The sequence below is a fragment of the Manihot esculenta genome, chromosome 13 (assembly GCF_001659605.2).
Source record: "Manihot esculenta cultivar AM560-2 chromosome 13, M.esculenta_v8, whole genome shotgun sequence".
Taxonomy (NCBI): Eukaryota; Viridiplantae; Streptophyta; class Magnoliopsida; order Malpighiales; family Euphorbiaceae; genus Manihot; species Manihot esculenta.
Window position 1 is genome coordinate 34,338,339 of NC_035173.2, and position 16,646 is coordinate 34,354,984.

Genomic DNA, 16,646 nt, shown 5'->3' on the forward strand with positions numbered 1-16,646 from the left:
TGCAAGAGGTTCGGCGGCCGAACCTGAGTTCATCCAGAACTCAGCTTCAACGGCAAACCATCTTCTCCTTCCCTTCTCCCATTCAAACCATACTCCTCAACACACATACACGCATGTATATGATCACAGGGGTCCAAAACTATCTAATAACCCCAAACAACAAATCAAACAAATACAGAAACATGTATACATGCATAACTTCATCAAAACCACTACTTCTCACTTAAACATGCATCTCTCTCCCGTAACTGCCATAAAACCTTCAGAAAACACATAAACAGGTTCAAGAGCATTACTTACCTCCTGTAACAAGAAGCTGAACACTCTGAACTAAGGAAAACGGACCAACTCTCCTCAAACTCTCACAAACTTAGCTTTGTGCTTCAAAACATTCAAACCCTTGTGCACAATCAAAACACTCTGCATGAGCTGCTCAAACTCAGCAAATAAACCAGGGGAGACGTGGCCAAGTTTCTGGCAACAAATTGGACATAACACCTGTCCAAAATGCTGACTAAGGATGCCCAAAAGCTAGCTGGCCAACTCAGTTTCGGCTGCCCAAACGCATGCAAAACCATGCAACATTCGGGGGCCGAACTTACCTTCGGAAGCCGAACACCTTCGGCGGCCGAACTTACCTTCGGCGGCCGAACTTGGCTCAACTGCCTTAGGTTCTTTCAACTCAAAACTCACTTCCATTAACCGTAAAACATCACTACAAATCATACCACTTAGTAAAACATAAATTCTACCTTTTTCTAGAATTCCGACACCCCGGATTCCACCAAACAACAGGAATTCCGGTGCCGGACTCTAGCCGGGTATTACATTCTCCCCTCCTTAAGAACATTCGTCCTCGAATGTTCCTAAAACAACAAAAACAAAACACAAGGAGGAAACTAACCTCAAAACAGATGTGGATACTGCTGGAGCATAGACTCCCGCGTCTCCCAGGTGCACTCTTCTAGATTATGGTGGTTCCATAGAACTTTCACCATCGGAATCTCCTTGTTCCTTAGCTGTCTGATCTGCGTGTCCAGAATCCGCACTGGCTGCTCTATATAGGTGAGATCCGTATGAATCTCCACCTCAGGCTCACTCAGAACCTGATTCGGATCTGACACAAACTGTCGTAGCATAGAAACATGAAATACCGGGTGAATTCTCTCCATAGAAGCAGGTAAATCCAGCTTATACGACACATTTCCGATCCTCTGCAATACCTCAAAGGGTCCAATGTACCGTGGAGCCAATTTACCTTTCTTTCCAAAACGAACCACTCCTTTCATTGGAGACACTTTTAGCAATACCCAATTACCCTCTTGAAACTCTAACTGCTTCCTGCGAACGTCTGCATAACTTTTCTGTCTACTCTGAGCTGTTTTGATTCTCTCTCTGATCATGGGCACCATTCTACTGGTAATGTCTACTAACTCTGGCCCTGCAAGAGCCTTCTCTCCTACCTCTTCCCAGCAAACAGGGGATCTGCACTTCCTCCCATACAAAGCTTCATAAGGAGCCATCCCGATGCTCGCATGATAGCTGTTATTGTAGGCAAACTCCACCAAAGGTAGATGCTGCCTCCAAGAACCGCCAAAGTCTAACACACATAGGCGAAGCATATCCTCTATTGTAATACCCGGCGAGATTCAGACATCGGAATTCCTACCGTCCGGGGGAGTTCGAGGATGTCAGAGGTCTCTGGAAGGGTAAGAGAAAGTTTTCTAAAATCTTTTCAAGTGTTTTAAAGGTTTAGCGTAGAAAAGGATTGAATTTTGAAGAGATATGGCCAAGGAGGCATTTTGCCATGTTCGGCCCCCTAAGGTTAAGTTCGGCCGCCTAAAGTTCCCTAGTTTCGGCCCCCGAAGGTTAAGTTCGGCCGCCGAAGGTTGCATAGTTTTGCATGCGATTCGGCAGCCGAACCTGAGGCGGTTGCTCATCTATAAGGGCACCGAGTGGCAGAAAAAAAGAGGAGGTTTCTTCTCTCCTTCTGACCTAGGTGAGGTCTTGATCTCCTTAAAGTATTTTCATGGTTTTTCTTCAAATCTTTCACGGTTTTACTGAGTTTTACCCTTGTTTTGAAGAGTTGTGAGCTTGAAACAAGGTTTTGGAGTTTGAAGCTTTTGAAGCTTGGTTTCTCCATATCTTTGAGTTTGGATCATCTCAGCCTTTGTTCTTCAAGAGGTAAGTGTTGATCCATGGTTCTTATGATGTTTTTATGAGTTTTGTAAAGGGAAAAGGGAGCTAGGCATGAGTTTGCATGAGATGTGCATCATAGGGTTTATGAATCCTTTATGTTTGATGTGTGTCTTGTGAGCTTGTTTGTTGGAGTTTAAAGTTATTTTAAGCTCCCTTAGGCTTGTTGAAGTGTTTATGCATGTTTTAGAAGGGTTAAATGCATGTGTTGAGGTCTGAACAGGTGATGGAGGGACTGGCAGGCGTCCTTGTGCACGAAACTGAGTTCTGGCTAAACTCAGGTTCGGCCCCCGAAAGTCCAAGTTAGGCCGCCGAACATGCCTGACTTTCGTCTCTGGAGGAGACATTCGGCCGCCGAAGGTGCTGCCGAAGGTGCCCTGTCCAGTCTTCCTTTGCTTGTTTTGCATGCATGTTTTGTGATGTTTTAGAGGGTTTTTGGAGAGATGTTCATAGTTATGTTAGAGTATGTTTGGTACCTCATTTACGTCCATCTGTGTAGGATTGGACCGAGGAACCGAGGAGGCTCCAGAGTTAGAGTTGGCCCAGAGTTAGCCAGCATTGGCTAGAGGTGAGTGGAACTAAACTTCATATTTTACTTGAGAAATGACACGATTCTAGCATGATCCATGCATCATAAACTGCCATGTTATGTATTAGGTTGTATTGCATTAGACTTCACGACGATGATACATTGCATATACGTTGTTGTTTATGTGGATGAATGTTGGATGATCCTTAGCCCTTGACAGAGAGCAGATACAGATTTATGGCATGAGATAGCCATACCAGGTCGCCCCTGGATAGTCCAGGTCGCTCCTGGTACTATGAGTGAGACAGCTGGGCTGTCAAATCAGAGTTAAGTGTAGACCAGGTGAGACCTCGTCTCCTTGGCACAGTTAGTCATGTTATGATATCAGAGAGATAAGTGTAGACCAGGTGATGACATCGTCTCCTTGGCACAGTTGTATTATAACATGTAGTTGAGGGCTATTGGTGACAAATTCATCCTTGAGATGATATGTTTGTGATGTGATGCATTTCATGAAAGCATGTAATGAATGAACTGTTTTTATTGTTCCTCCTCACTGGGCTGTAGTAGCTCATCCCACTCCCTTAACCCCAGTTTTGCAGGTTCTGAGATAGCTATGGGAAGTTAAAGTCAGCAAGAGTACAGAGGGAAGATATGCATGAATGTATGGTTGTAATAAAGTAGTGGACATGATGTAACTCAAAGATTAGTGGTAATGTAATGTGTATAGATATGTACTGTCGTATACTGGATAGACTTGTGCTTTTCCTAGTATCATTGCTATAGTGTGATGTATGATTAATCCCTTGTACATGAATCCTGTATTACGTTTCTTGATGAGAAATGTGTGAGTTAGGCTTAATGTATGGCTTTGATGTGATACCAGTGGATTGTGTTACAGCGTAAAAGGGTTTAAATCCCTTGATCCACAGCAGGTCCCTGGTATAGGCCCTGAGGGCCATTTCAGATTGATATATCTGAGTAGCAGTAGTTAAGCCTACAGAGTTTTACAGGATTGGTGAGTATCTTTGTATCATGTATGGGATTTATCAGGTACACAGAGAGTATAATCGGCTTGCTACGGGTCCCGGCGGCCTTAAGCCGATCTGGATCCTAGTGCCAGTGATGGTTCGGACCGTTACTGAGGGGTACCGGTTTCCGGGTCGTTACATCTATGGTCTGGATGGTCCTTTCTGACTGTCCATCAGTCTGTGGGTGGAAAGCAGTACTAAAATCCAATCTCGTGCCCATCGCACTTTGCAGACTCCGCCAAAAGCGGGAGGTAAACTGAGGTCCTCTGTCTGAAACTATAGACACTGGAACTCCATGTAATCTCACTATCTCATCCAGATACACCTGTGCTAACTTATCCACAGAATAGTTACTTCTAACTAGAATGAAATGAGCAGATTTCGTGAGTCTGTCCACAATCACCCATATAGAGTCTATCCTGTTGGACGCTACTGGTAAACCCACTACAAAATCCATGGCTATGTTCTCCCATTTCCACTCTGGAATCGGTAATGGGTTAAGCATTCCGGCTGGTTTCTGATGCTCTAATTTCACCCTCTGACAAACCTCACAGGCTGTCACGAACTGCGCCACTTCTTTCTTCATGGCTGGCCACCAATAGATTTTTTTCAGATCTTGATACATCTTGGTGGTTCCTGGGTGAACACTATACCTCGCATTATGAGCTTCTCTCATAATGTCTTCCTTCACACTGCCCCTATCTGGTACACAAAGTCGACTCCCATAGCGAAGGATCCCTTTGCTGTCAAATCTGAACTCTGCACTATTGCCTGACTGAACAGTCCTGGCAATTTTCATTAACTCAGGGTCCTCATGCTGTCTCTGAGCTATCTGCTCCAGAAACACAGGTGTCACTCTCATCTGTGCTATCAACGCACCTGTACCAGACAACTCTAGCTGTAATCCCTCGTCAAAGAGCTTATAAAGCTCCATCACAACTGGTCTCCGTTCTGCTGCCATATGGGATAAACTGCCTAGTGACTTCCGGCTTAGGGCGTCTGCCACAACATTCGCCTTACCCGGGTGATACTGGATCTTACAATCATAATCACTGAGCAATTCGACCCATCTTCTCTGCCGCAAATTCAGCTCTCTCTGACTTAAGATGTACTGTAAACTCTTGTGATCGGTGAAGATCTCGCATTTAACCCCGTAGAGGTAATGCCGCCACATCTTAAGTGCAAAGATAACTGCTGCCATCTCCAGGTCATGGGTAGGGTAATTCAACTCGTGCTTCTTCAACTGTCTAGAAGCATAAGCTATTACTCTATCACTCTGCATCAATACACAACCCAATCCCACTCGAGATGCATCACAGAACACTGTGAACTCTTCATTGCTGACAGGCAGAGCTAACACTGGTGCTGTTGTCAATCTCCTCTTGAGCTCCTCAAAGCTCTCTTCACACTGGTCTAACAAGATAAACTTCTAGTTCTTCTGAGTCAATTTGGTCATAGGAGCTGCTATCTTTGAGAAGTTCTGAACGAACCTCCTGTAGTACCCTGCCAGTCCCAGAAAGCTTTTAATCTCAGTCACTGTCGTGGGTCTGGGCCAGTTAGCTACAGCCTCTATCTTCTTGGGGTCTACCTCAATACCCTCTGCTGATACTACATGTCCCAAGAAGGCAATGCTCCGTAACCAAAACTCACACTTTGAGAACTTGGCATATAAACCATGCTCTCTCAGTGTCTGCAGAACTATCCTCAGATGCTGGGCATGTTCTTCTGCATTTCTGGAATACACTAAGATATCATCGATAAACACAATGACAAAGTGATCCAGAAACTCACTAAATACCCTGTTCATGAGATCCATAAATGCTGCAGGGGCGTTAGTCAACCCGAACGGCATCACTAAGAACTCATAATGCCCATATCTCGTCCGGAATGCTGTTTTCGACACATCTGTCTCTCTGACTCTCAACTGATGATATCCAGATCTCAGATCTATTTTCGAGAAACAACCTGCTCCAGCTAGCTGGTCAAATAGATCATCAATCCGAGGTAAGGGATACCTATTCTTGATAGTGACCTTGTTCAACTGTCTGTAGTCGATACAAAGTCTAAGGGATCCATCCTTCTTTCTGACAAAGAGTACTGGAGCACCCCAAGGTGAGGTACTAGGGCGGATGAAACCCTTATCTACCAAGTCCTGCAACTGTTCTTTCAACTCTGTTAACTCAGCTGGCGCCATCCTGTAGGGAGAAATAGAGATAGGTCTGGTACCTGGCAGTAATTCAATTTCAAACCCTATCTCCCTTTCAGGTGGTAGTCCTGGCAAATCGTCTGGGAACACATCGAGAAACTCTCGGACTACTGGTACTGTGGCTGGTTCCCTCACCTGACGGTCTAGCTCTCTCACATGAGCTAGAAACCCCTGACAAATCCTCCTAAGCAAACGACGAGCCTGAAGGGCTGAAATCAGACCTCTGGGTGTACCTCTCCTGTCTCCTTTAAAGACACACTCTGACCCATCCTGGTCTCTGAGACTCACTAGCTTTTCTCGACAGTCCAACGTAGCACTATATGCAGATAGCCAATCCATCCCTAGAATGACATCAAAATCCGTCAAATCTAGAACCACTAGGTCAGCTGGAAGGCATCTACCCTCTATGAATACTGGACTGCAACGACAGACTGACACTGCCACTGATGGGTCACATCTAGGTCCACTGACCCAGAGAGGATACTCTAACTCAGAACTGATCAAACCCAATCGCTCTATGGCTCTCGAAGCAATAAAGGAATGAGAAGCACCGGGGTCCATTAAAGCATACACATCTGAACACCCAATGATGAGATTACCTGACACCACTGTGTTCGACGTGTTAGCCTCCTCCTGTGTCACTGTGAAAATCCGTGCTGGGGCTACCGGATTTCCACCTCGGGAACCTGCTGCTGAAGTAGAGGCTACCCCTCTCCCTCTACCTCTGCCACTAGTCTGAGGCATGACTGGAGCTGCTGACCGTACAACTGGCTGTACCACACTGCCTGAACTCATCTGCTGGGATGGTGCAAAAGTCATCTGCGGACAATCCCGAGCAATATGCCCTTCCTGTCCACATCGAAAACAAGCTGTAGATCCCAACCGACAAACTCCTCCATGTGGTTTTCCGCATCGTCTACAGACTGGAGCTGTGCCAGAGCTTGAGCCACTACCTATTCCCAGACCTGACTTAACTTTACTCCAGAACTTACTCTTTGTTCCTTTTGCTCTATCCCATCTTTTACTGCTTAGTGTGGGGGCTTTAGAACCCGAAGCCTGTGCCTTTGACTGTTTCTGAATATTGGCACTAGCTTCCATTTTCCTGGCTGCGTCTACTATCGTGTGGAAACTCTCCTTTTCTGCTGGAAGAATCAAGGAAGCATACCTAGGATGCAGTCTCATAGTATATCTCCTTGCTTTCTTCTGATCAGTATCATAGGCTTGACCCACGTACTGAAGCAGATCCAGGAACTTATCTGTGAATTCATCAACACTCATCTCATCTGTCTGTCTCAACTGTTCAAATTCAATTACTTTCATCTCCCTCGAACTGTCAGGAAAAGCCCACCCTGCAAACTCATTGGCGAACTCTCCCCATGACATGCTGTCCATTCTAGGCTCCACATAATTCTTAAACCATTCTCTGGCTTTCTTGCATTTTAATGTGAAACCTGCCATCTCAATGGCTCTCCTATCATCTGCTCCCAATTCACTGGTTATCATCCTAACTGCTCTGAGGTAATCAAATGGATCATCTCCCGTGTTGTATTTAGGAGCATCCAATTTCAAGTACTCCGTCATTTGGACTTTACCTCCAGATGAGCTAGGGTCATGTCTGTCAACAACAGGGGCTACTGGTTCTGGTGGTGGTACTGGTTCATTTGGCTCTAGGTGTGCTGCACTTGGATGGGTAGGGGAAGATGGATACATCGGATATGGTGGGTAATAAGGATAAGGCATATAAGGCATATAAGGAGGATATGGCACAAAACTCGAGTACTCCGACATACCTCCCATCGGATACTCTGGATAGCCAAAACCTGCGGTCTGAGCACCTCCCTGCGACTCTCCCATACCTTCCTCAAAACTGCCTATACCCATGCTGTCATCTCTAGACTGATCAATCTCCATAGCTTCCCTCCTTTCCTCTGATCTTCCTCCCCTAGCTGTTCCTCTTCTGCTCTCGTCGACAGACCTTCTAGGGTCTATTGACGTACCTTCCCTGCTAGATCTCTGAGACCTTGCCCTTGGCAATGCAGGAGGACGAGCAGCTGGTCTCTCATTCTCTGGTGGGACTCCAGTCAATCGAGCTGATCGACGAGTTCCTCGCATCTTTATTCTGGAAACACAACATATAACATACCACTTTAGCACATAAACATCACATATCAATCATACACTCATGGCATATCATAGCAAATAGGACTCAAGACCCTATCCTAGTGGACATGATTTCCTATTGTGCTTGACCACTTCTAACCTGTCTAAGCCCAACACTGTCTCTATAGGTCCGATCATGTGAACCTAGGGCTCTGATACCAATCTGTAACGACCCCAAAATGGACCGTCACCGGCGCTAGGATTCAGGTCGGCTTAAGGCCGCCAGAACCCGTAGCAAGCCTGCTATACTCTCTGTGTACCTGTAAACCTTATACATGATCATACATTTTCTGTGAAAATAAAACTCTTTTCTGAACCAAGGCTTAACCTGTGCATGCACTATCTCTGTACTCTGTACTCATGTACTCTGTACTCTGTATCCCTGACTAGAGCTTGCTCTAGAAGGGTTAACTCATACCTGTTAAGCCTGGTTTTCACATACAGGAAAACATATATACATATACAGATCATGTACAAAACATACATCACTAGGTCAAGCAACAACTATTACATCTCTTTACTATTACATGTCCACTCTAAGCTATTACAGATCTCTTTACTTTTCCTGTACTCTGCTGGACTGTCCCTGTACACTGTACACTAAACCTGCAAAACTGGGGTTAAGGGAGTGGGATGAGCTCTATAGCCCAGTGAGTAGAACAGTAAAACATCTCAGTAAAATATGATCTCATGGAATGCACCATATCACAGACAAGCCATATCAAGAGTAAACCTGTCACCACATAGTCCCAGTAACTCTGTGCCAGGGCGTAGAATCGAGCACCTGGTCTTCCTGTCATATATGTATATGTGTATATAACACCTCTGTACTTACCATTGCCAGGGCGTCGTCAAAGGCTCCTGGACTTTGCTATACCTGCCAGGGCGTAGTCAAAGGCTCCTGGACTTCGCTATACCTGCCAGGGCGTAGTCAAAGGCTCCTGGACTTCCTGTCTGTGACTATGGGATCATTCAGCATTTACCCACATCAATAATTAACAATGCAATGCAACACATTCGTGGATACTAATGCAATCAACCTATGGCATAAACATGATGCATGAGATATGCTAAAACATTCCATTTTGCAAGTAAAAGAATTACGTTTAGTTCCACTCACCTCTGGCTATCTGGACTGACTGACTCTGCAGGTTCTGAACCTCTGGAGCAGTACTCACTGCTGCTCTCTCTGGTTCCTCTGGTCTGTACCTATACAGATGGACTCAAATGAGGGACCAAACAAGCGTAGAATAACTCTCTTAAACTTCCCCAAGAATCCCCTTAAACTCACTCAACTATCCCTGCAAAGCATGCAAAAGAAAGCTGGACAGGACACTTTCGGCGGCAGGTTCGGCGGCCGAATGTCCTCTCCAGAGACGAAACTCAAGCACCTTCGGCGGCACCTTCGGCGGCCGAAACTCCCAAACAGAGCCGAACATGCAAAACAGGCTGTGGCAGCCAAGCCACCATGCAAGAGGTTCGGCGGCCGAACCTGAGTTCATCCAGAACTCAGCTTCAACGGCAAACCATCTTCTCCTTCCCTTCTCCCATTCAAACCATACTCCTCAACACACATACACGCATGTATATGATCACAGGGGTCCAAAACTATCTAATAACCCCAAACAACAAATCAAACAAATACAGAAACATGTATACATGCATAACTTCATCAAAACCACTACTTCTCACTTAAACATGCATCTCTCTCCCGTAACTGCCATAAAACCTTCAGAAAACACATAAACAGGTTCAAGAGCATTACTTACCTCCTGTAACAAGAAGCTGAACACTCTGAACTAAGGAAAACGGACCAACTCTCCTCAAACTCTCACAAACTTAGCTTTGTGCTTCAAAACATTCAAACCCTTGTGCACAATCAAAACACTCTGCATGAGCTGCTCAAACTCAGCAAATAAACCAGGGGAGACGTGGCCAAGTTTCTGGCAACAAATTGGACATAACACCTGTCCAAAATGCTGACTAAGGATGCCCAAAAGCTAGCTGGCCAACTCAGTTTCGGCTGCCCAAACGCATGCAAAACCATGCAACATTCGGGGGCCGAACTTACCTTCGGAAGCCGAACACCTTCGGCGGCCGAACTTACCTTCGGCGGCCGAACTTGGCTCAACTGCCTTAGGTTCTTTCAACTCAAAACTCACTTCCATTAACCGTAAAACATCACTACAAATCATACCACTTAGTAAAACATAAATTCTACCTTTTTCTAGAATTCCGACACCCCGGATTCCACCAAACAACAGGAATTCTGGTGCCGGACTCTAGCCGGCAGCCTAAAGTGCCTCCAAAACTCATGCAAGTTCGGCGGCCGAACATGAGGTTCGGCGGCCGAAACTTTGCCTCTTTCGGAAGCCTAACTTGCCCCCCAAACCATCCAATGTTCGGCGGCCGAACCTGGAAATGCCTCCATAGACTATTTCATTCAAAACTCAATTCCCTCCTTACTTGAAATCATCAAATACATTAAAATAATTTATAAAAACATGACTTTACTCTTCTAGAGGTTTCCGACATCCGAGATTCCACCGGACGATAGGAATTTCGATGCTGGAGTCTAGCCGGGTATTACACTTAATCTGTGCATGCACATAACCATAAGCATAAAACCCCACACTGAAGCCCTCATCAAATGCTCCAATGGGGTAACATATCATACATTAAGCTTGGTTTAACATAAAAACATTATTAAAACATTTCATTAAAAAGATCATGTACCCAAAAGGGATTAACCATACATTAGGGCCAAGCACAATTCTATCCTCAATACAATTCTTTACATTACATAACATTATAGCATTTTTCAATACATGTCCACAACTAACTATTACATACACTATGCCTCTACTCTTGCCGACCTCCTGGTCTATTCCGTACCTGCAAACCTGGGGTTAAGGGAATGGGGTGAGCTACTAGAGTCCAGTGAGCAGAATAGTAAAACATTATATTAAAATCCATGCTTTTATGAAATGCATCACATCACAAACAGATCACATCAAGGATGGACTTGTCACCAATAGCCCTCTACATAATCCAATCATGCCAGGGGCGTAGTGCAGGCCACACCTGGTCTTTCTCTTACACATAACATATCATACATATCCAATCATGTCGGGGGCGTAGTGCAGGCCACACCCGGTCTTTCTCTTACATTGTGCCAGGAGCATAGTGCAGGCCACACCTGGACTTCCATATCATATCATATCATGTCTCATCATATCGAGGACTAATGGGTCATCCAATATCCATCCACATCAACATCATAATATGCAATGCAACATATTCGTGGATTCTAATGCAAACAACATAGTAAATAACATGGTATTCATGATGCATGAACATGCTCAAAACTGATTTAATTTGATGCATAAAGATTCATTCTACTCACCTCAGGCTGACTCTGAAGCAGCTAGCTCACTGCTAGGGTCCTCAGTTCCTCGGGTCCGAACCTACACAGATGGACTCAAAATGAGAGACCAAACGTATACTATCATAACTCTAAACTACTTCCCAAAAACCCCATAAAACATCATAGAAATCATGCAAAGGAAGGCTGAACAGGGCACTTTCGGCGGCAGGTTTGGCGGCTGAAAGTCCCTTCAGAGCCGAAACTCAGCCACTTTCATTGGCACCTTCGGCGGCCGAAAGTCCCTTCTAGAGACGAAACTCATGCACCTTAGGCGGCCGAAACTCCCCTCCAGAGCCGAAAGTTCAACTTTCGGGGGCAGGGTTCGGCAGCTAAAAGCTTGCCTCTACAGGCAGGTTCGGCGGCCGAAAGTGCCTTCGGCTGCCGAAGCTGAGTTCTTCCAGAAGTGGCAGAACTCAGCCCATGTGCACATTTTGCCTCCCAAACCTTCCAAACTCAAACACAATACTCCTAAACATGCATAAACACAACATGACAACTCATTAATCATGCATTTCATACTTTACTCACATAAGCCCTAACATTTTAACAACTAGTCTAAACATGCCTTTCTACCCCATAAACCTTCATAAAACTTGTTTAAATCATCGAAGGAGGCGATGATGGACGCTTACCTCTTGAAGATCGGGAGAAAATGTGACCCAACTTGGAGATTTAGGGAAAATGGGTTCCGGAGGTCTCCAAGCTTTCAAACTTCAATCTTTGCTCTAAAACTTCAAAACCAAGTTAAAACTTGTTAAAAACTTGTAGGATTTGAAGGAAAACCTCAAAACCAACCATGGAAGGGCATGAACTCACCTTTGCCGGAAAATGGAGGAGAAACTTGCCCATTTTTGGACATAGGGCCTTTTATAGGTGGCTGGCCAGACCACCTTCGGGATAATCTCCACCCTGGGAACCCTCTCCTCAGTTGTGGAGGTCTCCAATCTCCCCACAGGAACCTCCTCAGAAGGAAGAATGGGGTTCGTCCCCACCAGCTCGGTGCCTCCGATCGGCTTGACTATAACCTTCAGTGCCTTCTTCGCCCCCTCAGCAGGAGCCCGTTGGGACTTGTGGGCTTGAGAAGATTGAGGGGCCGAGCTCGACCTGCTGCGGCTGGGTGGCCTTGAAGACCTGGTACCTCGGGAGCTCGGCTTGGGAGCTCGGGTAGAAGCTGGGGCAGAAGGCCGGCTGGCCAACCGGGAGGAAATAACTTCTGCCACCCTCTGAGCCGTTTCTCCCACGGATCACCCGGCCAGGAGGGCGTCCAGAGCAGCGTTCATGCTCTCTCGGGACAGTGTAAAGTTCTTTGGAGGCTTGATCTGGTCCATTTTCACGTTGGAGGCTGCAAAGATCCAAAGCCCAGACAAATTAGAACAGCACTCAATAAGAATCACAAAAGTAGATAAAACAATTAAACAATGTATAATACCCGCGTCTTTGATATCCCTAAGATTGGACGCAAACATGCACTTTTCGACGTCATAATTCCTTTCAACAGAAGTCAGTCGAATGTACCCGACCTACTCGGTAAGGCTCAGTTGGGGGAGGTCGTTGCAGCCTAGAGGGACGTCCTCCCAGGACAACCCAGACTCCTTCTTCAGTTCGACTACTGCGAATCCCTCGACCCAGCCTTTTATCGAGTCCTTGTGACCCGTAAAGATGGACAGCCCCCCACGGGGGGCAAAATAGTAAAATCCTTGACTCGCTTTCACTAGACTAAAGAAGGTGACGAACAGACGCGCTGTGGGTGTGAACCCCCAGCTCAGACAGATTGACTCGAAAGAAAACATAAACAAGACCGAGTTGGGGGTAAGCATTCGAGGGGTTATCTCGAAATACCGGAAGATCTCGATGAAGAAGGGAGAGAAAGGAAAGGACAAACCGTATTCCTTATGTTTAGCGAAGAAAACTAAATTGAGGTCTTTTTGAGGGTCGATTAGGCCAGAGGGAGGAGGATCGGGAAGAACGATCCTCTCATTCCGGTAAGGGGCCTGAATGTGAAAAAGGGGGGTATCCAGGTATTCCCTGGAAAAGAAGTTTCTAATGGTGGACGGAGTAATGCTAGACTCTAGATTAAGAACGTCGGGGAGACTTGGGATATCCATAGAAGGATGAAGAGCGTACCTTGAAAGAAATGAAGGCGGAAGAACAGAAGCAAGGCGCACGAAGAACAGAGGAGAGCAAAAATTTTTGAAAAGACTGAGAGAATTCGAAATTTGAAACAGCAATAAGACGAAAAGATGTTTTGAGAAAAACTGTCCTTAGGCGGCGCGGTCATAATGACTCTCGATATTTACCCCTCATCATTCGTGCAATAACTGATGAGAAGGTAAAGGGGCAATTGATGACCGCTGGATTTCACCATCCCGTTATTAGGCCGGGCTCAAAACAGCAGTCTCCATTTTAAGGCCTCTAAGTCTTCTGGATGGGTCGGCCCAGTCCGTTCGGCCCTGAAATCAGATTTTCCTTGGGCCCCAGTCCTAATCTCACCTCCAGCCCAGCCCGGAGGAGAAAGGTAGCCAGCCCATTCGCCTAGTGGGTCCATCCACATATGTGCCAAGGGAGAATTAAATGGCCGTTATGCATGGGGTAGATATCTAATATTCTCATACGTCCGTATCTGTGTGGCAGAGACAGGTGGCCCAATGGTAACGAGGCCGTTACACGTCACTGACAGACGAAGGAAAAGAATAAAAGGAGAGGAACATTCTCATCTTAGACTAAACTTTTAGAACTCTTATAAAATCCTATTTTCTGGATCTCAGATCATAAATCTCATTTGAAAATTTTAAAAGAAAACATTATTTATTTTTTGTTGGAAAGGACAGGATTATTCCATTTTTAATAACTATTTTTTTTATATAAAAATACTATTTTAAATGCTTTAAAATAGTTTTAAAAAAATTATGGTTGAAATATGTTAAGATTGTTTTTTAATATTCTTTAATTAATAGAAAAAAATGTTTATTTTTAGTAATAACTCTACCCACATATATTTTCTTATCAACTCTACAAAAGTTAGCAGCCTCACAATTACTAGCATATTTGTCTTACAATTAAAATAGGATTAAAAATCGGATTATTCTAACACAAGTTAAAATTGGAATGGAGCTTATAGACCAATTTGAAGCGAAATTGTCTTACTATTTTATTTTAATTTAAATTCAATTTAAAATAATATTTCTTTTTTAAAAAATAAATGAAAATTTTCAATTGTTTAATTAATTGATATGATTAAAAATTGAAATATTATTTAATCATTATAATTTTTTTTTAAATGCAGTTCAATTTATTAACTAGAGGATTCAAGACATGACTCAAAATTTTTGCGACCAAAACACAATCTAACTCAAAATTTATTAATTTAAACGTGGGAACGAGTCTTAGAATAAATAAAAAAAACGTGAGAACGAAAATTAAAAAAAAAAATCCACCAAAATTAGATTGTAATATATAATAGAAAATTCAATTAAACATCCCATCCAATAACAGAAGTGCACGTGTATAGGAAACAGAAAAACGAACAGATTTTCCAACTCTCGATGCCCACCGGTGATTTCTCGACTTCTCGTCGCTTATTTTAATCCTTTCTCTATCCGCCTTTTCAAGCAAAACACCTAAAAACAACATCAATAAAGGAAGACACGGCCGTGGCAGTACAAACCCAACCACCACGGCCAGGGCGGTGCATCTCCTCTCATATACCTCTCCTCCGCCTTCTCACCCTCCGTCCACGGTGATGATGGAAACCGTCTTCAAAACACTAACCTATTATCTCTCTGAGCATCCCTCCATTGTCACCTTCCGCTGGAGCCACACCCAGTCATGGGGCTCAACATGGTCGTTCCTTTTCTCCTCCATAGTCTTCTACCTTGTATTATGTTCTTTCATCCATCTTTTCCTGGCGATTCTTCTCCGTCGTGGCCGAGCCGTTCCTCTGGGTCCAATCCCCGCCCTTCATAGTCTCTCCATGGCGTTAATTTCCGCCACCATTTTCGCCGGCATTCTCCTTTCCACAGCTTCAGAGATCCAAGAAACTCGCTGGTTTTGGCGGCGTTCGAAGACCCCATTTCAATGGCTCCTTTGTTTTCCTCTGGGGACACGTCCCTCTGGTCGAGTTTTTTTCTGGTCATACATGTATTATCTCTCGCGATTCCTCCACATGTTCCGAACTTTCTTCTCCATTTTGCAGCTACGTAAACTGGCGTTTTTTCAGCTATTCAACAGCTCCATCTCCATCTTTATGTCATTCTTGTGGCTTGAATTCTCTCAATCGTTCCAAGTCCTGGCAATTCTCCTCGCAACTCTGGCATACTCTGTGGTTTATGGGTATAGATTTTGGACCGCAATTGGTTTGCCCAGTGCTTGTTTCCCCTTCGTCGTGAATTGCCAGATGGTGTTGTTGGGCTGCAACCTCGCTTGCCATGTTGGGGTGCTTTTGCTTCATTTTATGAAAGGTGGGTGCAATGGAATTGGGGCCTGGCTCTTCAATTCAGTGCTCAACGGAGCAATCCTTTTGCTGTTCTTGAATTTTTATGTCAAGGTGCATTTGGGAAGCAGGAAGAAGAAGATGGATAATGAGAACCATCATCATCATCATCCAGTTATTACAGAGGAAGAGATGAAGAAATTTAATTAAAAAAAAAATTGTATAAATATATTTTCTTCTGTGTTAATATAATTTGGTACAAGGGGGCAAGATAAAAATCCTTATTACCAGAAAGGGAAAACAGACCATGTATTGTATAGCAGCAGCATTTTCTATATAGGCAAGGTGAGGTTCTTCTTCCTCTACTTAATTGTTTAGATTAGAGAGTGTTAATAAATATTCTAAGAAGAAAAACTGTTCATAAATTAGTAAACCTCATAATTAATTACATATGGATTTAAAAGCTTTTTATTACAAATTATTATAATTTGTGTACGATTCAGAAAGTAAGATAATGTCAATTGTCGAATATGGTATATTCTTAGCCAAGCTTACAGAATAGAAAAGGTAGCTAATGTCAATTGTGTCGGAATCCTCTAGCAAAGCATGCAGGTTTTAGTGGACTTTGATGAGCGACAGGTGAAAATGACATTATTTTTTTTTATATC

At 44.2% G+C, this 16,646-nt stretch overlaps 1 protein-coding gene across 1 annotated transcript; it reads left to right on the forward strand.

Annotated features, from left to right (window-relative positions):
* Positions 1-15,177: 15,177 nt before the first annotated feature.
* On the forward strand, positions 15,178-16,339 carry LOC110630375 (elongation of fatty acids protein 3-like). The gene has a single exon (XM_021777839.2). The coding sequence runs from the start codon at positions 15,289-15,291 to the stop codon at positions 16,186-16,188; it is 900 nt and encodes a 299-aa protein (XP_021633531.1). The 5' UTR covers positions 15,178-15,288; the 3' UTR covers positions 16,189-16,339.
* Positions 16,340-16,646: the final 307 nt, after the last annotated feature.